General features: G+C 41.9%; 1 protein-coding gene across 3 annotated transcripts in view; it reads left to right on the forward strand.

Annotated features, from left to right (window-relative positions):
- sept4b (septin 4b) overlaps positions 1 to 26,298 on the forward strand; it is a 47,976-nt gene that overhangs the window by 13,525 nt on the left and 8,153 nt on the right. Inside the window, exons 1-2 of one of the 3 annotated variants that reach the window (XM_037084403.1) lie at positions 24,282 to 24,517; positions 25,698 to 26,027. The exons of 1 other annotated variant lie outside the window; for it this stretch is intronic. In XM_037084403.1, coding sequence (XP_036940298.1) covers positions 24,326 to 24,517; positions 25,698 to 26,027 — 522 coding nt within the window. In that variant the 5' untranslated portion in view covers positions 24,282 to 24,325. Of the gene's footprint in view, positions 1 to 20,987; positions 21,008 to 24,281; positions 24,518 to 25,697; positions 26,028 to 26,298 lie in introns of those variants that run through there. One more of the 3 variants, XM_037084420.1, reaches the window with a different exon arrangement.

Genomic DNA, 26,298 nt, shown 5'->3' on the forward strand with positions numbered 1-26,298 from the left:
CTCTTGGGATTTCTGTCTTTAACCTCCACATAAACACTGTCACTTACCTGTGGCGTGTTGACCTCTGTATTATCCAGGAGCTCAAATCGCACCAGGAGCCCTCCTTGTAACCTGTCTCTCTATATGTAGAAATAGATGTAGGTTTGATCTTGTTTTCTGGGGAAGATCATTATTGAAACATCCATTGGTTTTATGTCATTATCAGAATTATCTCGCAGTATCAACTGTTTCCATTTAAATCCTGATGATGCACATGAGAATAAAATGAAATAAAAGAAGACGTCGCTTTTACCTGTTCTGCTATTTATAATTCCTAATTTATGGGTACTCGCAATAAACCTACAATGATATTGTTTGAGATTTAACCAAAATTGCTAAAATACAGAGTGTTCAAAAACCTCTGACTGGCAGGAAACCACATGCTCATTTACTGAGTGCTCTGTGTGAGGTGGTTTTAATTACAGGTGTCTATCTTATCGTGCGTGTGCGTTTGTGTGTGTGTGTGTGTGTGTGTGTGTGTGTGTGTGTGTGTGTGTGTGTGTGTGTGTGTGTGTGTGTGTGTGTGATCTTCAAAGGTTAATAGGGCACAGTGGATGGATGCCCATTACTGACTGCTTTATGGAGCTGGCCTTAGTATTTAGGCACCATAAGCAGCTAATGACTTCCTTATTTTTACTGTTGGAAAACCTCTTCCAGTCTCTTTTTAGACTCCCGGTCAGTGAAAGAAAAACATCCGGTAGGTTTAGCAGATTAACAGGTTGCCATGGGCAACTCTTTATAGGGTGATATACGCTGGCGCTGCCTATTCAGGTCTTTCTGGGTATCCCTACTGTTTTCTCTTTTAATGAAACATTTTGACAAAAACACAGGAAAGAGAGTTTTTACAGCAGGTGGATCCCAGTTCTCATATCCTTCTATAAAATGTCTGTACAAAAGATCGGGGTCACACTCACCTCCGCGGAGATTTTAAGTATCATTGATGTAAAAACAGGAACTGAAGAGAGGTCAGAGAGCCCGAAATGTTTTATTGGTCTTAAAATAACCATTACGTAAGAGTAGCTGTGTTGCTCAGGGTGACCACATTATTTCTAGCGAAAATTAATCAAACCAATTTCCCATAAAATCTAGAGCCCTCCAAGGTCAAAATAATGTTTACACATGGAAGTCAACCGTGTTTTCAGACACAGACAAGCTCACAAATAGCTCACATGCTGTTAACCTCTGTGCATGTACAGCTGCTGGACTTGACCCAGGTTTGACTTTGTCCAGTTGTAAGAAAATGTTAGTAATTGTCAAGGTAGGCTACTAAACACTGACTGTCATTAGTCTACAGATCAGTGCAGATAAAGAAAGGCTGTTATGTTATTGATGTGACCTTTGTCTCATTACTGGTGCCTGAATACAGGGATCGCTTTGATAAACCAATGCTGAGATGGACGATAGAGATGATTTTATCATTGAACCTCAGTCTCTGTGTGTATAGAGCAGGCACATGTATTCTTTCAAAAGAGTTGGTTCATCCAGAAGAGAAGATGACCTGGAACTGTCTGTTTCATTGATACGCCAGGGGAAAGACAAAACAAAGCTAACTTCTTGCTGGCAGAGAGGCTGGAAGAATATGGGATGGAAGCTCACTCTCGCCTCTGATTAGTTGCTGAATAGATGGTTGATAATAGTTCAACTGCTGGAGGTCTGTTAACTGCTTCACTAAGCAGCCTCTTAGTCCACCTGCAAAGGGCTAGTAAACTAAAATACCAAGAAATGATCATTTATACTAAGAAGCACAGCGCTACAGTTTGTTTGACCAGCATTTAGTACTGATCTGAGTGTTGACTGACTAGAAAATGTACAATGGAACTGAAATGGGGATTCCGACTTGTTAACTGGAAGCAAATGCATGTACCGTGACTTCATGAGGAAGCAGTTATCTAATGGCAATACAATAATGGCAGCACCCATGCAGGGGCTAGGGTGCATCAGGCCAGTGATGTGTATGTGTATGTGAGTAAGTTCATGCTTGTGTTTACAAACTCTGTCCCTGCTGTCTTGGTTTCCCTTTCATGGACCCACAATTTCAAGAGTTTAAAAGACCCCTCTGGGCTCCTGTAGTCTCCCACCACAGAGCAGCCCAGTGGGCAGTAAATAAACGCCCTCAGTGTCCTTCCCCTCCCACTCCACCTGTTGTTAACCACTGCCACAGCAGACTGCCAGCCGCCTGTTTGTGATATTTTTATTTATGGGGAATGTGACATATTTTAGGAGCACCCCAAGGGAGGTGTGATGTGTTTCACCTTTGAGGATGTGTTGGATCAGATTACAAAACACACACTGAGGACATTTTTAAAAATGGGATTTGAAATATGTGACCCTGTAACCAGTGAGGGGCACAGTGGAATGCTCGTCTATGTAGTTAAAATGGGTCTCTTGAGATGACATTGAGAGTGTTTATGGGTAAAGAAATTGACAAGAAAGTGTATTTTAGGCCTTGTATTGTAGTTTTCTTGTCATTTTATGTCCAAGACAACAAGGAGACACTTCGTAGGCGGACAGTGAGTTGTAGCTCTGAGACCACGTTTATCCGAAATGACACTTGTGGCCTCTTCCACTCAGCCACTTTGGTTATGACATTGTTTTCACTGGGAAAACTACAGCTCAAGTGATTCGGGAGAGAAAGATATCTTGGCATTGCTTGACATCCCAAGACAATGTACCATTCCCCCTGGTGCTTTTAAAGAAAACAAACCTCACACAAACATATCAGTAGGAATTCCTATGTGACAAAAAGAAGCTTGGACTGTAAATAAATGCCTGTCACTGTAAAACGCATAGTTTGACATGTCTGAAAGCATCTCTGAGGTCTGTCGGAAAATGTTAATGCCTTGCTGGATTTAGTTGAGTTTTTGACTGATTTACAACCAGTTCTTATTAGTGTTGGCGCTGCTGTACACCAATATTCTTTTAGTACTCTTAGTTTTCTGGAGACAAAAGTTTCCCCACTCTGAATGAGCAGTCTGGTTATGGTAGCAGTGTCTCACTCGCATCGCTGCCCAGTTTCCCTGGGAGTCGTGCCAAAAGGGGTGCCCCCATCTCTGCAGTATTAGAGGGAAATGTTGAGGGCTTGTGCATTGTCATGTTGCAGTGATTCTGCTTAAAGAGATACAAGTTCAGTCTCTGTGTTGTTGTGCATGGTGGGCGTTGACTGAAATGTAAGATCTTTGCCATGTTTGGACTGTATGTCATATTTTTAGCTGCATTGTACTTTTTCCCGTAAACACTGAAGAATGACTGGCCTGAATGAGCTGAGAAGGCGATTCGGGAGCCTTGTTTTTCTTTCTAATCAACAGCCGGGTCCATCCAGAGCCAGACTGAAGCCGGGCCTGGTCACTGCGCTCTGGCTGCTGACTTAGGAGTCTTGCGCTCGGTAGCGTCTGGGCTATTTATAGAGCTAGCCTGAGAATTCAGACTAAGGTCAGCAATCAGATTCCTGCTCCCAACTGGTGAAGGGAACAAGGAGGAAAAGTCCCTCCCAGAAATTATGCATTTTTTGCATTTCTATTCATGTATGTAAACCTCCACTCATTCTGTGAGGCAGGAGTTTACACTCCTGTTGAAGCAGGTTTCCCTCCAGAAAGTACCAACTCTTGTGTCCTGCTGCCTACATTTGGTCACTACTTCAAGTTCTTATGTGATCCACACAGTGGAAAGTACTTTACCCCCGGGACCTTTCATCAGAAACATTTTTCTAAACTGGAAATGTGCTTCAATGTAGCTATTTCAGAGTGGACACTTCAGAAAGAGTAGAGTTTGTGTTCACAAAGTAAGAAAATGACCATCAACAGACATCTGTATTTTGGTTCTGTGTGCTTCATGTGCTCTATACTAACTTTGTCATCCACAATGGTGAACATTATGATTAACACTAGTGATTGATGAATGGAAGGCATTTATACATACGTTTTTTTTTTTTTTTTTTATCAAAGGTGCACTATGTAGTTTTGTGGAAGAATTGAATGAAAAGAGAAGAAAAATAGATCGACACCATTTACAGGATTTTATGCATAAATAAACTAAATAAACCAACACTTCATTTTCTTAACTAAATAAACTGAATAGACAAACTGACCTTAAAGGACAACAATATTTATTACTGTTTTACTTCGTATATATATGGCAGACCCTGAATGTTTCTAAATGCTGTGAATATTTACCTCAATCCTTTATCCCATTTAAATTAGTTAAATTAAATGCTACTAGACACAGTCACAGCCTTATAATTCCACCAGCCGCTCATGATGTTAGTGGTTAGATGAAATTCCATTTATTTCTCCTCTAACATAGCTGTGGTCTTCTTTACATTACAGATGTGGCTGACTGGATTATTGTTATTATCACAGCACAGCTGCTGGCTAGACGACAGCAGCCTCGTCAGCAATCTGTCCACTCTCATCACAGATAGATAAATAGACACACATGCAGCAGCGAACATATACACGCAGTCACACACACATCTGGAGTTTACAGCTTAACTCAGAGCCACACAGGCTGTCACACACTAATTTAAACAAAAATCAACACAGGAGCGTTTACTGCTCAGTCACAGATGGTCTGCATGAGCCCAGTGAAGTCCCAACCAGATTAATGTCCACTCCACGTCTACACAGCTGAGCAGTTAAATACTGCACAAGTGTCACTACGACAATAGTTAACCCCTGACATCTTTATCTGTGTTTTTGTTGTCCATTACACAGTTTAGCCTGAGACTGTATATCTACAGTGACAGTAATCTGTCCTGTTCAGTCTTCTGTGTGTGCTTCAGTCACTTAGTACAACATAAATCTGCAATTTCTGGTTCGTGGAGATTATACTATGAACATCTGGCAGACTGATTTTTTTTGAGAGCCACAGTGAGCCGTTCTGCAACAGATGCAGAAACAGAATGCTCTTTAAAGTGCCAGAGGCCTCCTGCTATGTACAGTTAGCCCATTTTTATGGTTGTTATAGCCACATTGAACTCTAATTGAGCAGAGTTGAATGAAATGCAGGAATGTGAACTTTATGACTGCGCTTCACAGACGAGTTGATAATTTTTGTCCTTTTGGGGTCATGCCTGCGAAGGGTAGAGTGAACAGAGCCACGTATAAAAACACAACACCCCTTGTGGACGGTTATGAGACATAATTTGGTTCTGGGCCTGTGATCTCTGGATCTCTGTGCATCAGCCTCTGCAGCGCTCAAAGCATTTTCTCTCCCCCTCTCACCCTCTTTCTGTCACTGTGCTTAATTCCTCCGAACTTGCCCTTCACCCACATTCTTCCCTCCACATCACTGTCACTTTATGCCATGGTGCCTCTGTCTCTGCTCTTCCCAGCAGCCATGAAAACCCAAAGGCTGTTTGACAGTGGAGTTCGTCACTCCATTCAGCTTGACTCACAGAGCAGATGCTTTTTACATTCCCAGAGTTGAAAATAGCTCTTTGTCATTTAGCACTGTCTTTAAGCTAATTTAAAGTTATTTATCACCCAGTTTTTAAAATTGACTGTATCTTCAGTCTCTGCAGCCTTATCAGGTTTGTGTGTTTGGCCTTGGCTGCTAAATTAAAGCAGGAAACATTTTGTCTACAACTAAGGAAATGAGAGAAAACTGATTGACAGGCTGAATTAAATGGCGACTTTTGTGTGAAAGGGGGTCGAACTTTTAATGTTTCTATGTCTGACCTGTAGAGCTCGAAATTTAGATTTGTTAAAACGATGCACTTTGCACAATGGTTTTTTTTTTTGTTTCCAAAAAAGAAACATTATATGTACAAAAGTACAGAAAAAACAGTGCACCTTTTTAATTTTAGAAATTGCTGGCTGACAGTTGAATAGGTCCACTCCATGTGTTCACCATTTATCCATGCTTATTCAGGAATTTCCTACCTTTTTATTACACTAAATCCTCCATCTACTCAACCAGACACAGAACCCTCTGATGGTGCTTTGACCCACTTAAAGAATGAGGACGACTTTTAGATTGTTTTCTTCTTTTTCCACAGAAACATGACAGTTATTGACTTACCATTGGCAGGCAAGAAGCACATTATATAAGGCTAGCTACTGTCTGACATTTATTAGTCAAGTGTTTTACCATCTGCAAAAATTCCCAGTATAAAACACTCTGTCTGTGCTCTCTGCTCAAATAAAAGTGTTGATGTTGAAACAAAGTATTTCCAAATTAAATGTTGTCAGCTTTGATTTAATGAGTCTCCAGTTGTGTTACCACTTTAATCTTTGTTTTAGCACTTCAAACTATGCAGCAGATGTTAACTTCAACACTAACTGATAAAGTCCAACAAATAGCGTCATATATTAACTGTATGATAAGATCATAATCATCACATTGTACAGCTTAAATCTCCACTTACCAGCTTAACCCTCACACTGCGTGACACCCTGCAGGATGTCGGGTGTCTCACTGAAGCTGTGCCTTTTACTTTTGATGCTCTTTGGACACCTCATTCACTTGAGGTGTGTGCGCTTGTGACGGCTGCCATCATGCACTATACATAATTTCATGCTCTTTGGTTTGGATTCAAGAATAGTGCAGCACTCTCCAGAAATGTGCAGCATTACTCTTCTAACAGCTCAGTGTGCACTTGACTGCTCTTTCTTTGGTTCATAGATAATTGAACGGCAAAGCTCTGTGGAAATGGTGACGGTGAATATTTTAGCACAGCCGAGGTTATAGAAATGTACTCAGCAGAAGTAAAAAAAGGTCCCGGCGCACTCACCACTATGTTTTACCTCCAAGTCGATTGACAAGTTTGAGCTCAAAGGGACAGAAGTGCTTACATCAAAGGCTGTCAAACTCACCCGTAGCTACTGTTCTGTTCATGAGTAAGTGAGGAAGCAGGCTATGCACAGCTTAGATAAATATTATCATGCCCCACTGAATGTACCCAAACACACTCTTGCAGGGCAGGAGTTACCTAAACAAACCAGAGGTGACAGCCACCTCCATGGATTTAAACCATAGTGGTTAAACATGTTGCAAAAGTTGGTAGTAGTGATCCCGCAGCAGTAACTTTGGGTTCATTATTTGCTTTCAGTAAGCCATAAAAATGTGTACTGTGGTTCTTAGATGAATTCAAGTTTAAACCCACCATGATGTCACCCATTGGTTTGTGGTCTACCGTTTTATAGCCTCAAGTTTGGCATTCGCGTCGCCATGATGGTTATTTGAGCAAGAAGTGACCGTATTTGGATGTGAGGATGGAGCTGGGGGAGGATACCCTGATTGATTTGATTTTTGACTGGTTTGTATGATTTTTTTTTATCAGAAGTTAGAAGTCTGAGCTAGGAATGATGTCATACCCGATTTGAGAGCATTCCAGTACAAAAACTAGGGATATCATTTCTAGCTAGGTTAGAGATTGTTAATTATTATTAGCATTACCTGTTGAAAATGTAGACATCTCAGATTTGGGGTTGGAAATTCTTGCTTCCCAGTTCAGTTTGCTGGCCATGACAAAGAATGCGCGTTGAAGGTTTTACCTTTAAAACCCGGAAGTTCTGTCCACTATCTGTCTACGAGTTTCCTTGGGAGGTTGCTAGATAAACGATTATGGGCGATGCTTCAGTATCTGGTTTAACTAGCGTCCATAACAAGGCATCATAATAACTGACATGACTGGAAGCAGTTAGAAGCCATAGCAAAGTGGGAATAGTAATACTGATACAATTGTAATAGTATCAGCAGTATTCACTCTATGAAGTTGCCATCCTTAATCTTGATGAATGAATGATAGGTTGCGGCAATTACTCTAAGAAGAGGATTAGTGTCGTGTGAGCCTGGAAATTGCTGGTTCTGGATAACCGGGATTCAAATTTCTGTTGTAAACTGACAACAGACAATCTTTTTTTTCTGTCTGTGTTTTTTTTGATACTTTGATATAGAGTTATTGTTTTTCTCTGGAAGTTGAGACACAGTCATTCCACAGCTTTTTGACATCCCAGCTCCCACCTGTTTTCTTCCCGAGATCTTCCTCACCTCCCTTTCCTCCTTTTCCTCCACCACTGCTCCTTCTGCAGCAGCACAAGCCGGTCGAGCCCAAGATGCAGCGTGTCTGTCTGTCTTTGTGCAGCATTACGTTATTAATGTCTGGCTGTAAGACTGTGTAGATCTGCTGCAGCTGGAGGCGCAAACGGTTTTGTTCATACAGACCTGGAGCAGCTTGCAGTCGTTCGCTGTCCTCTACTGGGTCGTGTGTTGTGTGTGTGTGTGTGTGTGTGTGTGTGTGTGTGTGTGTGTGTCTTGGCCATCTGCAGTATGGTAAGTGTAGCGTGTCATCTGCATTGTGATGAGAAGTGAGCTCTGCTACACAGGACAAACCATCTTTCATAGACAACCTCTGCTGGTTTATTATTTGAATAGGCAGACACACTGTTCAGGTTTTTATCTATAACCATTTTGTCTCTGACCAGTCGTTTATCTTTGTTTTGTTTGCGCTCTGTGTCCTCCGAACCGGTCAGGAGTGATTAATAGGAAACCTGTGCTTTTAATTATGAATGTCTGGACTGTCTGCTCTATCTGCAACGTGCATGTCTTTCTTGGTGGCACAGTTAGAGGTCAAAAGGATGTAAAGAAATAAATGCTTTTTCTTCTATATTTGACTGATTCTGGCAGGCAGATGTTCCTTTTAGTTTTGTTGCTGCTGTACTGTATGTAAGGTTAATCAAACATGCAGCAGAGGAGTGTGAAGGCCACATGAAGAGGTGAGTGCACAGTAGTTAGCACAACGTATGTTTTAGCTGCATGTGCTAATGATGAGTCAGTTGGCAAGGCGTCCCCTTTATGTGCTAGTACTCGTGTTGAGGTTTCCAAGCTGGTGTGTGTGTTTGTGTGTGTGTGTGTGGCTCTTGGTGTGTTTGGGCATCAAGATTAGTGAAATGGATTACATCCGGAAAGAGGAGAACAGATGGAAAGAGAAGATGGAAGGGGACAATTATGTGTAGTTCATGTTGGAGCCCCGGCCAGTCAGGCACCACCCCAGAAGTCGCCATTGCCATCTGTTAAGGTTACAAGTCCTGGATTGATGCGTATCTCTGAATCCTTGTTGAGAATTAGCAGAAATTATTAACTATAATTGTGAGTTTGTCATGTAAAAGGTGTCTTTATTTAAATATTAACTTTTGAACACACTTGTGGGCTCAAACAACTGACAAAGGAGAGCGGTGACATGGTGGGAATTCAGCCCTAGTTGGCTCATTCACAGGTGAATGTAACAGATGTAACAGCCATTGCTATGCAGTCAAACAACCTCAAACCTGAGAACAGCTTTTAGCTCCAGCTTGTTGGGAGATTTATGAACTGCTAACTAGCTCATTAGCTTCACAATCCTGAGCACGCATGGATTCCTCATGTGGAGTGTCAATCACAGGTTCTGGGAGCTGCTGCTCGACAATCAATGACGCTGTTAGGAGGATAACAATCACTGACGTACGAGATGAACAGCTCAGTCTCCAGGGAGATGACCTCAGACGGCCCAGGAGTGGCAGCTTTGCACTTGAGCCATAGATCCAGATGAAACATCACAATCGTGTTTATTTGAAGGAAAAGAAATGTTAAATCTATTGTATATTTATCTCCTGAGTCGCCCCAAACTTTATTTATGGGAGTCTACACACCAGAGCTTGTCTGTGTGGTAGATTTCTAAAATGATGCTTTCTTTGGATAGGAGTTGGTACAGAGTGTTATAACCTCACACACTCAAGTTTTTTTGCATTATGAGAATTTAACACTTTCAAATATCAGACTTGTTCTCACTTGAGGTAACACTTTTGCTGTATAGTGTTGGTGACAAATATTGTGTATTGGCTGTACTAAGAGTGTGCATGTACACTGACCACCTGCTTCAAGGCCTTTTGTGTGTATTCAAGTGTGTTTCATTGTGCTTTGGTCTCAAATGTACATCCTTGCTGAAAGCACATCAGCATTTGTGACATTAACACAGCGATCTGAAGCCTGATTGTGCAGCGAAACGTTACCTCTTTTTTAGCCTGAGAACATTCTGGTATCAGAGATATAATCTGCAATACTTTGCATCATAAATCCTCCCTCTTATCTTTGACATCTTGTCCCAAGAGGCAATCTGAGGTATTACAGATGGCCTACAGAAGGTTTCTTGTGAAAGGATTATGAAATGAAAATATGTTCAGTGATTTCTTCTTTGTTGCTCTCCAGGAAGTTTTACCATCATCTGCTCAGAATTTTACATCCTGTATCCCTCTGCGACTGTGCAGACAGAGGATTTTGTTCACCGTATAGTTTGTAAAGACCACCGAGGCAATGTGATTATGATTTTGGGCTATATAGATAAAACTGGTTTGATTTTAGACTGATTTAGTAACGGCTACCAACAACCCAGGACAAGAGTTGATTCATTCATTTAGTCTAGTGGAGATATGAAAGCTGATAGAAATGGTGCCAGGCTGCCTGCCTGGCCTGGATCGCCAGTCAGCCTTCATCTTCCCTGGAGTTTTCTTCCCTGGTGGCAGACAGAATAGCACTGTGAAAGTGAGGCTTACAGGGAACCAAGCACAGATGTTGTCATTATACTATAGTCATAACACTGTGGAATCAACATTTATTTCATGGTAATAATAAGTAATAAGTCAGAGCATTAAAATGTTTCAGTTTAAATTCATTGCTTTTTCATCATCTTAGAACAAACCATTTATATGTACCACCGTGTTTTCTACAGTAGCCCAGAATGGACAAATCAAATAGGGCCATATGCGCTATCTGCAACCTCACTACTAGATGCCACTAAATTCTACACACTGGACTTTTAAATCGTAAATTGACTGTATTTGTAGAACGATTTTATGCAAACTGTACAATTTAATTCCCATGAATCCATTCATAGTGAAACACAGATGACAGCAACATATGATGGCCCAACCATTGGGAGCAATTTGGGGCTCAGTTTTTTGCTCAAGGACACTGACATGTAGACAGGAGGAGGCGAGGATCGTAAGACCACCCCTGCAATTAGTGGACAACTCGTTCTTCCTGCTGAGTCACAACAGCCTTACATAGAAAAGGGGTTGCTCAAGGTAATGGTAATGGATGTTAGTTGCATTGATAGCACAGGTGCACACACAGTTTTGTTGCACAATACATTCTTCTTAATGTCACAAAACTGAGATTTATTTGAGGTGTTGTTTAGTCAGGTAAAAGGCATGGAACGTGTTTTGTTGAGTTGTGAACTTGCTTTATCCCAAATGTTTCCAACAATGTCTAAACTTAGAGAAAAACTAATTTCATTCAAGGTAACTTTGCCTTTCATTTGGTCACCTGTTGCTATGACTTGTGGGTGAGTTGAAAAATGTGACATTTTGAATAAAACTTTAAAACATTGTTTATTAATGAAGACAACATGTAACCCTTAGCAGCAGAACTTACACACTGTGTGCGTTTAATGAAGTCGTAAAGCTGCAAGTTGTTAAACTTCTCAGATTGTCTCCCAGGCGGGTGTTCTGCCTGTAGTGCAAACTTAGACGTCAAACTTTTTATACTCATTACACATGATGTAATGAACAGTCAACCTCCAGTGTCACCCGCCCTGGGGACTGCCGACTGCAGTTTCTTAATCTACTGTTGCAAAAGTAATGAATCTGAGAATAGTTAACTACTTTGTGTTTGTTTCCACTCCATTGGCACTTTTTGGCAAGACAGGAAACCCAGTCCAGACACTGATGTAATTTCTCTTACTGAATCTGTTGGAGACACAATGCCAACACTGTTTCAGCAGATCTGTGGCTCCCACTTTAGACTTCACCCTCTTCAGTAGCGTTGTGATAAGGCCCAGCAGGAGCCAACAATCATACAAGGTGGTTTTGTGTTCATGTAATGTGGGAGTTAGACGGGCTGGAATTCAGCGTTGCAGAGGGGAGGCCACACAACAACTCACTGACTTCCTTTCACCAGGGCAGAGAGAGTTCACTAGCCGGCAGATGTTGGAATTGTTTTGTCTGCTCTTGCCTTTTGTCTCACAGGTGGTGTGTTTCTCTATTTATTTGGGTGCAATATTTCAACCCTAAATGAATATGAATCACACCTTTCTCAGCTGGACCCAAGTCGTGCACTTTGTCCTGTGGATTCTTCATGAATCAGCAAGAGTTGCTCAGCTATCTGGAATTCAGTGGTAAACCAATAGACATAATATTTGCTGGATCTTGGCTCAGAATGAACTGTACAGCTCATTAAAATGTCTGTGTCCCTCTCCAAAGGTGGTGGAACAAAATGAAATAACAGAGTTCAAGTGAAACCAGACCCTTTGTTGTGGCTTCTGTAGTTAGATTTGAGCACCTTGAGTCAGATGGTTCGATAAGCCCTAAATCTGTTTCCTAATTTAGCCAGGTTTAATTACCATCCATACCATCCATGCTTCTGCTAATGATGCACTTCAGACCTGGAAATTGTTGGAAAAGATTACAAACCTAAAAGTGGAAACACCACAAAACTGACAATGCACTTCATGTGGCCATAACTGCTTTATTTCTGCCGTTTTTCTGATTGTTTGTGCATTTGTTTTGTAGCTCTCTCTTGAGAGTTATCAGTAAAATCAAAAATGCTCAGATGATCTTGAGACAGATTTGGGACCAGCTGGAAATCACACTCTCTGCAGGCAGAGCTGGTGTGAGTCCACGTCGGTCAGTGGAGATACAAGCTGGACAAGCCACAGGTGACAGCGCCTTATCATACATGAAACATAAATCCAGCATCTCATGACGTAGATACCAGCTATGTCCCTCCAAATCCCTTAGATGACTGTAGTATATGAGAGTATAATGAATTAAAAATGAACAAAGGAATTCCTCGCCTAATCTGGAAAAGCCTCTCCCTTTCTTTAAGTTGTCCAGAGGAACCTCCCCCTCCCTTCCACAGCCACATGAGCCTTTGTTGTTGTACCATGCCACCTTTTTAAGGGGGGGAAAAAACAAAGTGACCAAATGCTTTAGCAGCTTTCCAACAGGAATCTCTCTGTGTCCGATAAAGAGCCTTAATTGAATGGAGGAGGAAGTGTCGGAAGTGTAAGTTCAGCTGATCCAGCGTCTCCTCATTCCTGGCTATTGTGGAAAAATATTTATGTTCCTGCAGAGGTGGTGGATATCTGCTTCAGAGGGCGTCAGCGTCCACCACATGCTACTGTACAGTTGAGGTGTTTCATCCAGTTTCTCAGACAGCTGAGGAGAAAAATGTATATCCAATTTACATTTTCTGCATGTTTCCTGTTTGCCTGTCACTACACAGGTTTTCATTCTTTCCTAGATTTTCCTCACGAGTGTTCAAAACACCGTGCTTTAGATAAAGTCACATGACAGTTTGTGCTTGGGGGGAAGTTGACCTCCTGTTCAGAGCTGGTTTATACAGTATGCATTTGATGTACAAAACCAATGTTTGAGTTAAAATGTTTGCCATGTAGTGATGCTCTCATCAGAGATAGCAACTTGCAGTATCTGCTGTACATGGAACATAAGTCAAGAGGTTCGTTATGTTACAGTTTTGTTTTGTCTGGATTTTTAGTTGAATCACAATGTGACAATATCAAATTTGTTATGAAATGTAATTGAATTGTGTTCTTTGGTGCACCTGAATTATGTGTTGGTGCACCTAAATGAAAAAGTTAAGCACACTAGTGCAACCACTGTAAAAAATCTAACCCTAACCTTTGGTCTGAAGTCCTGCAATATGATCATATAAGTGAGAGAATCGCTTCTGATAATGTCTGATATAATTTATAACGGCATACAGATTATACAGATTAAATAAAACATCAATCAAAAAAAAAAAATCTCAGGGCGCACCTGTATTCATATCTGTAAAAAAAACTTGATCTAATCACTCTGTACACATTTATTTTTGGTTGGCCAGAGGGTTTATAAAGGATTTTTTTAGGATATAGAATGTATCTATGTCTTAGGAAAAATACATGTGCAAACCGCGTAAAAACTCATTTCTAATTGGTGTATAGTTGTATATTGCAATAATAATCTGTGGTTGTAGCAGTTGTAAACTCCCATGGCACACCATTTGGAACAACTGATCTAGACCTTTGGTGATTGTATGTTAACTTTGTAAATAATAGGCAGCAGACATTTTGATATGTTAGATTAGGAAAAGCCCAGGGGCTAGATTCCATTTAGCAGTTTCAGTGTCTTGGTATTCTTCAAGTTGCATCATTGTCACAGTTTGATGGGACACTTGATTATGGCAAAGCCATTATTATCAGTAGTATTGTTGTTATTTTTAATAGTAACACCTAATCTTTTCTGTTACTAAAAGTCAAAATGTGTTAGGCTGGAGACACATGCACATACATGCATGACACTGAAGTCAAGCTGTTTCCAGTCACGAGCAGCAGGTGGCACTCCCCGGCCTCCACTGTCCGTGCTCATGGGGCACGGTGCCAATGCTGCATCCTCTGCAATCAGTAAATGACTTTTTGCTCTCACACAGCCACATGCACATAAAGCACAGACAGTCATGCTTTGTCTCTATTGCAATTAGAAGATCAGACTCCTCTCTGGCCTGTTGGTTGGGCTCTTGGACATTGTTGAATACCAGTGTTTGTTGGCTGCTGTCGCCGCTGGACTGTGCTTTAGCTTTTATCAAGGAAGTCTCTCCAGCCCTGTTGGGCCCGAGCCAGGAGCCAGACGACCTCACAATGTAAACAGGGACAAAGAGACATTTTAATTACCACCGGCAATGTGATCCCCCAGAGCAGCAAAGACATCACTTTACTGTCATGTTTGCTCTGCCCGATCCTTGCATATGTGTGTGCTGGCCAACATATAAGTTACATGTGTGCGTGCAGCCTGAGATTGTATATCTAAAGCCATCCATCCCGTGGGCAGTGTCAGCCCTTTCAGACAGTCTATGATAATCACCCTCATGATGAGGGCCAGCCAGAGAGGATTAAAGCAGACCTGAAGTCTTCTCCCCAGACACCGTCTTTCCTTACAGGAAGTAACATGTCCTGTCTGTTGGCCTACGCTTTTCTCTGCACCCTGGCCTATTCTGTGCTTGTGTCACATTAAAAGGGGATTTAGTGAGATTTGCCTCCCGTGTGGTTTGTTAGACTGGCATGTGTGTTGACCTGATACTATTTGTGTTACCCTCTGTCTACCACTTATGGTAGTTATTACTGTTGTATAAGTTGGCACACTTGCAGTGAGAGCTATTAAGATTGGCATCATGTTACGTTTCGTTGTTCCTCCCATAGGCAGAAAATGAATTCTCAGCTGAATTCGGCCTCTGTTTTTGCTCCCCCCGACTTTCTCATGTTAAACTTAAATACTGATGATTAGATCACAGCCCAGACACAAGCTAGAGCCCCATCTTTGTGGTTTAGACTGGCTCTAATAAGTCACTAGAAGTCACACAGCATATAGCTTAGACTTCCAAAGAAATAACTTAATCACAAAATCCTAATTCCTTAAGAATGAATGAGTATTATAAGACCTACAAACCACAGAGATCCATAGAGATTAAGAAACGGCTTTGTGCTGTGGCCCACTTAAGTGTGTGTGTGTGTGTGTGTGTGTGTGTGTGTGTGTGTGTGTGTGTGTGAGCGTGAGCGTGTTCGTGTTCGTGTTCGTGTGTGTGTGAGAGAGAGAGAGAGAGAGAGAGAGAGAGGACATAGTGTGTATTAGATAAAAAGATTATTTGTAGCATGTAGGCCACAAGTTGCCTCTCATCCCCACCATGAACACACACACACACACACACACACACACACACACACTGATTCCTCTTGTGCCACTCTGGCCCTGGCACCACCAGCTGGGAGGTCTGGATTGGATGTGACGGCCATTGTAAGATGTTATGTTGCATGCCGCTGTTGTCTTCTGTGCTGCGTTTTGATTCTGATTTTCTAGATTCTCCATTATTTCTGAATCGTTTAAGACACATCTCATTCATGCACGTGTGTGTTCCGTTTGTGTGAGGTCGATTTGTGTGTTTTGATCCCACATTGGTGGCTTTGAGAACGAGGGCAGCAGGGGCTTGTAGCCAGGCGACAGAGCAGATGTTGTGGAGCTCCCTACAGAGCATCACCTCTTCTGAAGTCTGCAGACGCGAGCCGCCGACACTTCAGCTGCAGCTCATCATCTGCAGTGGCTGCAGATTGTTCCAAAACTGGATAGCAGGGTGGAACTTTTAGTGAAATCCAGATGTATAGTGGCAGACATCGAAGGTGTACCTGTTTTTAAAAAAAGACCTTCCAGTCCAAAGCTGGGGGGAGGGGGGTTGGAAAAAAGCTGGATGCTATCTGATTGGTGAAGCAGGGAGAATAGGTGTGCTTATGTAACGCGGGGTGTCCTGAAACTAAAGAAGTGCCTCTCTTTCTGAGGAGCTTTCTGAGGCCTTTTCTTAAATACTGGTTTTTGTCTGTTCTCTGGCTGTCGGGACGGAATACCGCTGGTTCTGAAGGGATAATATGGCAGCAAATTCAGAAACAAACAGTGACACAGAGGTATGTGCTTGTTGCTTTCATTCTTGCTGACCCTGCAATTAAGTGTATCTCTGTGTGTGATTTGCTCTGTGTTTTTCTTCCTAACCTCCCAAAATAGTAGTCTGTGGCTGCAGGGTTTCCCTGTGCATATACAATGCACATGTGGCAGGGTATAGATCGGCCACACACGCTGGACCATTAACATGAATACATGTGACACGACTTTGTGCGCCAATATGATTTTGCACAAGTAATGACAATGTTCTGCTACTGAGAGAATCTTGAACATCCACATGACTGCAGAACACAGAGGAGTTTCAGAGCTTTTCCCTGCTGACCATCTCTAAAATGTAAGCACACGTATTGATCAGTTGTGACAGCTTAATGCATCAGGAGTGTTGTGAGTGTCGTAGCGTCTGATGGGTGAAGCATTGTTCAGTTGTTCACACTGACAGGAATACATCTGGGGCGGCGATGCATCCATCTTTTAAGGGTCAGTTCATCCCCAGATCAAATATTCATATTTTTTCTCTTACCTTTGTTCTATTTATCCATCTAGATGGATTTGTGTGAGTTGCCGAGTTTGGACGATTTCGGCTGCAGAGGTGTCTGATGTTCCCTTTGATATATTGGAACTGGGCGGCCCTGGGCATGTGGCACTGAAAGTGCCAGGAAATACATTTGATGAATTCAACATTAGGCATGCTGCAGTAGTCACAGTTCCTGGTGTTGCGCAGTGGTCAGGCATGCGCTGATTACATTACTTGTGCACCACCCTCGCTGTTGTTCTGCTTTTTTGGTTTTGCTCAGTACTTAACTGGACGACAGACGTAAAATTTTAAACTCTCTGCAGTGCTAGCAAGAGCAAGAATCTCATTTCACTCATATCTAGAGTAAGGAGAGCTGACTGACAAGATGATGGCAGAAGATTTTTTAGAAGAAAAGCAAAACAACCTATTTTGTTATAGGGAACCTGATAATATTAATGAGGAAAAAAGAGCTTGGCACCTTGCTGAGAAGTTGAAATGTATTTGTTGGCGCTTTGAGCATCACAACCTGAGTTCCACCCTATTTGAGAGAAGGCAGATGTCTCCACGGCCGATATCTTTGAAACAGCAACTCACCAAAACAATCTAGATGGATCAAAAGCATTACATATAAGAATATTAATGTTTTCATGCTTTTGGGAGGAACTGTCCCTTCAAAGCTCTGGCATTTTTTTTTTCACCTTCCTTTGACTATATGGTGAAACACAGAGAATCTGTGAGTCTTAATTGTGTTTTTCTGTTGCACTGAATATGTGGAGTTTTGATCACGTGGAAATTTGCATCAGCTCTATAACTGTGGGAGTGTGTGGTGAGAGGGGGACTATTTCTGTCTCCCTTTCTCTGTCTCTGTACTGAGCCAGCTTCACACAGAGCCCTGCTATAACTATCCAAACAACCACAGCATTCACACAGAGCGCACATGGCTCACTTCACCACCTGCTACTGGCCGCGCCACAAGGGGAAACCTCACTGGTATTCAGCCTGTGCATTCCACAACATTCACTTAAAGAGGAATAAACAAGAGCTTTGTTTTAAAGCCTTTGAATAGCCACATTTTAGGATCCCCGTGTATATGAATTGTAACTGTGACCGTGCTGCATGCACCGTCTCCCACACAACAGAAGCATACAGTTAAGCAAGCATTCCTGCCAACACTCCAAAAACGATTCAGCATTCATTGAATAGTAGCGTAGTAATTATTCTCGCTGGATTATAAACGACTCTGTCGACTGCGTTTCCTCTCGTAGCTGATATCTGCTTCCATCACAGCGGGTCAATAACAACACGTTGTATAGTTTCTTTATGACTTCTGACAGCTTCTGATTGCATTTCCCATGTCATACAGGGAGAATTTGAAGTGGGCTTTCCCCCCCGAGAACTGTGTTTCAAGCAACAAATCATCGTCTATCAGCACCGTGGCGGCCAAACCCACCACAACCATCCAACAGTAACAAAGCAGTGTAGTCAACCTCACCGCTTGTTTATGTTGAATTGGGTTTCATGTCCTTCAATTGTTTCTCAGAGACTGCATGTGCTAGACATTAAAGTTTTTGTCCCATTGTGAAATATGTCTCAGATCCTAAGAGGTCACTTATCTTAAAGTGGTCTCCTTGATAAGCTTTGACCTGAAAAGAGTATTTTTTGTGTCTCAAGTCGTGCCGCCACCTGTCATTTTCCTCTCAGGCTGCTTATTAAATTTAATTAAGATGATTGGATGCCTTCATCTGCACTGTATACTCAATAAACTGCTCTGTGGTCAAATTATTGCTTTGGCCCCACTTTACTCAATTCACATGATGAACAGGATGTTCCAGACTGGCATTTACCGCAGAGAGTAGATGTTAGATTGAGCTCAAGCTGAAGTTCATTATGTGAGTGCAGAATATGTTGCCATTAGAAAAGACTTAATGTTTTCATACGCATGTCCTCATCTAATATATTTGTGAATGAATGTATCAGTTTTCAAGTAATGTGAGGAAGTTCATCCCACATGAAGGCATAGTTGTCACACAGTAGTTTCTAAGCCATTGTGTTTTCTGGCTTATCTGAGGCATTTCCAGTCACATGTCTCGCTCCAGGGCCTCAGCTGCTTCCTGTCACTTTGGACCTAAACCAACCACACTGTGCTTTCACCTGGCCTGAAGCTTATTTATTCTGTTTCATCACTGCTTGGCACCAGTAATGATAAAGGTTGCGTATTAGTCACGATGGACCCAACCCTCAAGAGGATCTGAAATGTCAGTACGGCCAGTTATGGAAATCGTAATTGGTTCAGGTCTCAACTGTGGCTCGTTCCACTGGGAGACTCTGCATTGTAGTCTAATGAAAATGTGTGAAATTGATGTCAGAGCCCATTAGGTTTTATTCTGGGTTTTATTCTGTTCTTTTCGCATCATGCAAATAATATTGCAGAATAAGGATGAGGGAACGTTTCTGTAAATGTTACCCAAAGTTAGGCCCAGTTTTTTGTTGTAAAAGACGACTAACCTGGAGGTTTTTGCTCTTGTTTTTGGAAGGAACAACGTTATAGGATCAACTATCTCTGTGCACGTGGCATGGCTTTTTTGTGTTGGTATGGCTCACCACAGCTGGATTGATGTTTTTGTTTCCAGTCAATCGTTTGTTGTAGCATATATTGATTTATCTGCTTCACACGCGATAGCCTGATACTGGTTTTGTGGTCTAGAAGTGGCCACGGTGTCCAGTTTGAACAGGATGTCTGATACTTGACAGTGAGACTTGTAAGAGGGTGTTGTGTTGCCGATCTCAACACACAGTTGTTGTCAGATAGTACATGTTGAGGCTTTCAATGTGGTAAACTTGTTTGTCTGCAATCTTATTAACATGTTGCCCAACTGCACAGTCGTTACCAAGTCAGCCAAATTGTTCACCATTTGATCCGACAAGGCTTGAAATTTGTTGAGCCCTCTTTTATCTTCCTTCGTCACTGCGTAAGCAAGCCTTTCTGAGAAGTTTCCAGTTTAGGAGTATTTGTTCAAAAGTCAGCAAAGCTTGTTTCGTACTAAGGTTACATGTAGAAGGAGTAAAAAAGGATTTTGTGTAGCAGCTGGTTTACAACCATCTTGTAGAATTTACTCAAATACTGTACATAAATACAATTTAGAGGTACTTCACTTGAGTATTTCCATTTTCTTCCATTTAATACTTCGACTCCACTACATTTAGCTGGTACGTGTATTTATAAGTTACTATGCAGATTCTGATTATTCAGTGTTGACTGGACATCGTGTCAGATCACAGAGTGGTGGCTACAGACAAAGAAAAGATGCTGCAACAGAGCCAAAGTTTAGAATTTTCAAATTGATTTATTTTTTTAATTGGCATCAGACGCAAAAAATGCTGATACTGATAATCGTAAAAAATGCTGATAATTATTCAGGGGTGATAATCGGACTGTCTCTAGACGTTAATAAGGTAGGTACCCTTAAAAGTTTTGTGTCGTTTTTGGAAGAGTTGAGGAGTTACAGCTCAAGATCCTGCATGGTAAGACCTCGACCTGGGTTGCGGTGGATCTGTGGAAAACTGGAGCTCAGTGAGTGACGCAAAAGAGCGAGTCAGTGGTATTAAATAAAGCAAAGGATCAAGTGCTGCAGCCTCTGTGTGAGAAGAGAAATTCAAATGGCTTAATAATGTCAGGAACTGGACTAGTGGAAATGTTTGCATGTGGAAAAAGTGCACACCGTAAAATCTGATCAAATCTCTTCTCTGTTGAACTTCTAAGATTATTTGAACGTGATAATTCTCCCGTATCCTTTTTTCCTGAAGTAGGCAAATACAAATGTCAAACCCTGAGCTTTTCCTACTTCAACACTGCTGCGTGCCAGGAACACCAGGCAGCTCCGATTGGATGGTCAGTCCAGCTGAAAAGCATGATGTCATTGATTAGACTACAAACTCTTTTGTTCTTCAGCTGTGTTCATCTCTGTTCATCTGCTGCCTCGTGAGATCCATTACATCTTCTTTCTATGTTTTCTTTTAGCTGGCTGTTAACATATCAAAAATGGAAAGAATGTATGTGTTTTTGGCCACCTGGGCAGCCAGACAGTCCAATTTAGATACAGATCCAATTTAGAATTAAATTCCGTCACTTCTAATGTGCCCTTAAACCTTTTCAGCTGTAACTGAGTATTTTTTCCAAAGACTTTAATATCAAGACTACGTGTATTAACATCATGGACTGCTGGTTCAGTAAGAGAGGAAAAAGTTTGCTTTCCAAAGCTGCTTCAGAGTGCTTACTGGAAAATGAATCTACTACCTGCCATATTAAAGACGGTGTAACCAGATAATGTTTGTGGCTTAGAGAAGAAAGCTCAAAAGGTGGGGTCACCGTTCAGGAATGCCACTGAAGGAAAGCGGTTAAACTTCTGGATGTAATGAAAAGTGTAGACACACTCCTCAGGAAGGTAACATGCATGTGAATGTAAGCTTTGAAGGGGAAGTCTGGTATTTTTCAACCTGGGCCCTATATTAACGTGGATTGGTGTTGGTCCAGTAGATCGCCTCAGATGGCAACCGCAACACAGCTTAAATGTAATCCCTTTGGGGACACTAAAATCAAGTGTGTAAGAACATTATCGTAAGAACACCTTTTTTGTAAATGATAAGATCCTTTTTGTGACAAGAAACGCAATTCTTGTTCAGGGAGAAATCAAAATGAAGCAGCTACTGTAACAACTCACCTGAGAGATTTTAGAGCCAGACTGTCTAAATCAGTTCAATATTCAGCCATGACTCGGAAACAGAAGTCTTGATGGCAGTCACTTGAGCTGAAATCCGAACTCCTCTCTCTAATTCATATTCATGTTTCCATCTTCATCATCCTGCCGCAACTCACCGCTCTCAAGATTTCAGGCAAGACTTCTCCCTGAGCGGGACTTGTGTTTCTGGTTATAAAAAAGATCTCATTATTCAACAAATTGGTCTATCGCCATTGTAATCGTTTCCATAGTGTTGTCAGACACTCAAAATAACAACCTCAGCCTGCCAGTGGCAAAATTAAGGACTTTGATGGATGTAACTTTGACAGTCGTAGCTGCCCGGAAGGATTATGTTGCAACCACTGCATTCATGTTGCAGCTGCCACATGATTTCCTCTCAAGTTCATGATGCAACGATATATTGATTAGTAGTCAATAATTAGAGTAATTGCCAGATGAATAAAAATGATCTTATTCTAGCTTTGTAACTGTGACTATTTCTTGGTTCTTTTCTCTTCTGTGACAGTTCTTTGAATATCTTTCATTAGGGAATAAAACTTCATCCTAGGCTTTTCACCATTTTCTACTGTTTAATAGACCAAACAACTAAGATATGAATCAATCAAAAATATTGAAAAATTTTAAAATAATTGACAAATTAATCAACAATCAAAGTAATATCTGGTGAGGCTTTATCATAACTGGGTGAGTGGTGTTAACGCAGACTCTTTGTTATCGTGGTTCTGTTTGTCTCTGTGTCTGTAGAGACAGTAGTAGTCTGATTACATTTTGGAGCAGTTTGCTGCATATATTTGCATATAAATGAAGAAATCTGCTTAATGGTTAATATGATCAGAAGTCAAGTACGTAGGAAGATAAATACTTTATAATTAATGCATTTATTAGCTTAATTAGTGAACTCATTAGCATGGCAGGTTATGTTTAATATATCACTTGTGATTATAATGGGATGTTAAGCAGCTCAAGTGGCACTCGTTGTACAGGTTGGTGGTTATAATTCTGCCTTCAGGACCTGCTTTGCTGGAGTGAACATCAATGTTTAAGTATGTTGCAGTGTCTCTGGTTCACTCACGGCTATTATTAGATGGAGAGTCACAGGTGTGATAGTGTTACCTGTGTCAGGTCTGATTAAAACTGTTAAGAAATCGCAGCAGCAGGGTAGATTCAGCATTAAAGCATGTTTGTGGGTTGTTGTGTAGCCTGTGAACGGTGATGTGTGGCTCGTCAATGCTGATGATCAGTTCCCCGGGGCGCTGAGTGGCTCGATGGGGCTGAAGGGCGCTGTGTCCTCTGGGATGGAGGCGTATAAATGCTGGAGCCTCTGGTCTCTGCCTCCTGCTGCCTGCTGGATTGGGCATGAAGAGCAGTGCACGCAGAGGCAAGAAGAAAAGGGTTTACGCGCTGATAAAAGGTACCACAGGTGAGGCACTGCAGGAGAGGAGGTGAGGCTCTGTGTGGATGAATGTTGGGGTGGATTGGAGAGATTACACTATTATGATCCACTTCTTTAAAGGGAGTGAGGTGTTTGTGTTGTAATGCTTTTTCTGTGTACGCTGCAGTTGTGGTTCAAGCAAGAGATTTTGTCTCTGCTCTCTCAGAATTTTAACATCAAAATCGAGCAAAAATTATGAATCCGTTTGTTAAACCTTGTTAGCGTTTCTGCTCCAAAGTTACCAAAGCTGTGCGATCGACCATGTCGTCTATCTAGCTATGTAGGTCGCAGGATCCACCATGTTGGACATTGATCTCTGTGCTTTGGTTGTAGCACAGGAAAGCAGGTCACTGATTTCCTAAACTGTGAAACTATCAATTTCTCCTGCGCCCTGAAGCTCTAAATCCCAGCATAATTAAAACTGTAGGCCATGGATGGAGAAAATAAACCATTCAGGGATTTCAGGAGGAGGTTTTTTTACACTGGTTGAAAAGTGATGGAGGGGTATGAAGTATTTTCCTGTGGGGATATGGAGAAAAACAAATCCAGAGTGGCTGTAAACTCAAATGAAATCTTTGAGCAGAGGCGTGTCTCTCTGTCATTCACTTTGGTGTTTGAGTTTCCATCAAATTTTCAATGACTCTGCATTATGTAACTGCAGCTGGCACAGATAATCTTATCTTCTGGCGCTGACATCGGCCGGACCCGGTGCAATTTTAGCAGTGCCCTAAACACTGAACATGGCGATGTCAGAGGAACTAATAACATGAGGCAGAGCTGTAATGGCAGGATGCCAGATTGCGCCCAACATTATATTGGAAGAGTGTGGAAACAACTGCCCTCAAAATGCCATTATGCATCGCTCAATCATCCCTCTGGTTACTCAACCAAACTGCCGTCATATCTGTGCTGAAATCATACCATTTCATGCGGTAAATGGTATGTTGTTGTTGTTTCATTTGTCCGGACGTTGGCCTTATTTAATCATTTGATGTTTTTTTTATCCTCCCCCTTGTCTTCATCTGTTTTGCCTGAACACACTCGCCTCTCTTGTTGTACCACTCCCGGCTCTTGAATCACGTGTACCCCTTTTCCTTCCCCTCGTCACATGACCCCCCTGTTCTTCTCCCTCCTGATAAAACCGCTCCACATGTGTGCTCCTTTCTGGTTGGAGATTGCAGAGTGCACTGTAGCCCCAGTTGCAATGGAGGACAGTGACCACGAGGTTAACTCTTCATCAGAAGAGCAGGACTCCTGCCCTGCATCCCCTAATCACAGCAGGGACCATGAGGCTGAACAGGTATTACTGAAACCCCCTGGATCTCCCCAAATTTAACTCATCTACTCGTCAATGTCTTTTTATTGAGTTAGAAGATAAAATCAAGATTTGTCTTTTGGTCGCCCTAACGCTACCTGTTTAGCCTCGACCGAATCTTTCTCCAAAAAGCATAATGTATTTTTTACTCAGACCAAAAGTTTTCACGTGTTCTGCCACAGCAGCTCAGCGAATGTATGGTGCATAAACATAACATGAGTCACAGAACATCTCATACTGAATTTTAAAGGCCTCATTGCTTTCTGAGGGCCACTGCATTATTTATCTTTGTGCTCAACTAGCAGAGAGACCACAGTCTGTGTTCGCGGGTGGTAACTGGAGTCCACACTATGTGGAGCAGCCTGCACTTCAGCTGCAGATCCCCTTACAGGAGAAGCTACTCTTTGTTGCCTAATTTAGTTTTGTGGTTTCATATGTATTACCCCTAAAATGTAGGAATGAAGAATAAATTGTGTAGCTAATGCCTGAAGTGGTCCTTTAATGAGAGCCATTAAAAAGTGCCATGTGCACCCTGCAGTGGATCATTTTTATTCATGGGCACCATTCATACTAAACATGAAAACATTTGACATACCAGATATGGCCCTGAGTACATGAGCCATGCATTAACACCATGTCAAGATTTAGGATTTATCTTTATTGTCATTATACCTGGGCGCAAACAAACTTTGTTGGCCGTTCTCTCTGTAGTAAGATGAAAGACGTGCAGCCGGATGTAGATTAAAGACAAATGGATAAAAACAATAATTAAGTTAAAAAACAAACAAAAAAACAATAAGTATTATGTTGGCCCATCAGATGAAGCAACACCTAGCTGTTGGATATCCTCAAATAAATTGATTTCATCTTTGTGGTCCTACAGTCCCCTTTGATTCTGTCAAGTCTTATCAAATATCAAACATTGTAACTTGTGCCTCTTGAAGAGAAAAACAATCACATCCCTTTGTTTCTTGGTGGAATTTAAAGCCAAGCATTATTTTTCAGTCACCGTAAAACATTACAACCCTCTCTAAAAGTGCATTTTCTGCCTTCTGGGTCTCTGTCCCTTTCCTTGTACATCAACACTTGACTTTTCCTGACCCTACCTTTGCCTCCGCCCTCTATATTACACCCCATCCATCCCCTTCCACCATGGCGTCTCTAGCATTCGAGCCAGTCAGACGACTCAGAGGTGGAGAACATTATGCAAGACCCTCACCACCAAGGAGGGCACAGCCACCGTGACCACACGCACCACCACCACCATCACGCGCATGAGCCTCATCACGATGCAGACAGGGAAGCTGAGGGCGACGACCGCCCCCACACCCCGTCGTATTTGCGGCCCCCTGTGGCAGGCAGGGCGCAGTCGGATTCAGGTTCAGAGCCCAGTTTACCGCAGACCAGAAGTGTGGAGTTTGACTTGCCGCCCCCCCTCAGTCCCACCAGGCCCAGGAGTCCCTGGGGTCGATTTGACCCCTACTACAATAATGAGGTAACGCGAGGAGGCTGAGGCAAGAAACTCAGAGAGGAGGAACGAGATCTGAGTGGTTCAGCTCTGCTTTTAGGGCGATGTTGTTTGTAATGTGTTGAACATTTCAGACTGATGAATAAAGTTGACAGGATGTGACTAAACTTGTTGCTTTATGTGGTCGGGCTTATATCCTTCTGATTGAGCAGGTTATGATTGTGGTTCTGAGATGGTAGCACTGCTTGTTGGTTTTGTTGTGTTGTTGACTTCATTAAGGTGTCACACCTTTTGAATT

Source organism: Acanthopagrus latus, chromosome 2 (assembly GCF_904848185.1).
Source record: "Acanthopagrus latus isolate v.2019 chromosome 2, fAcaLat1.1, whole genome shotgun sequence".
Lineage (NCBI taxonomy): Eukaryota > Metazoa > Chordata > Actinopteri > Spariformes > Sparidae > Acanthopagrus > Acanthopagrus latus.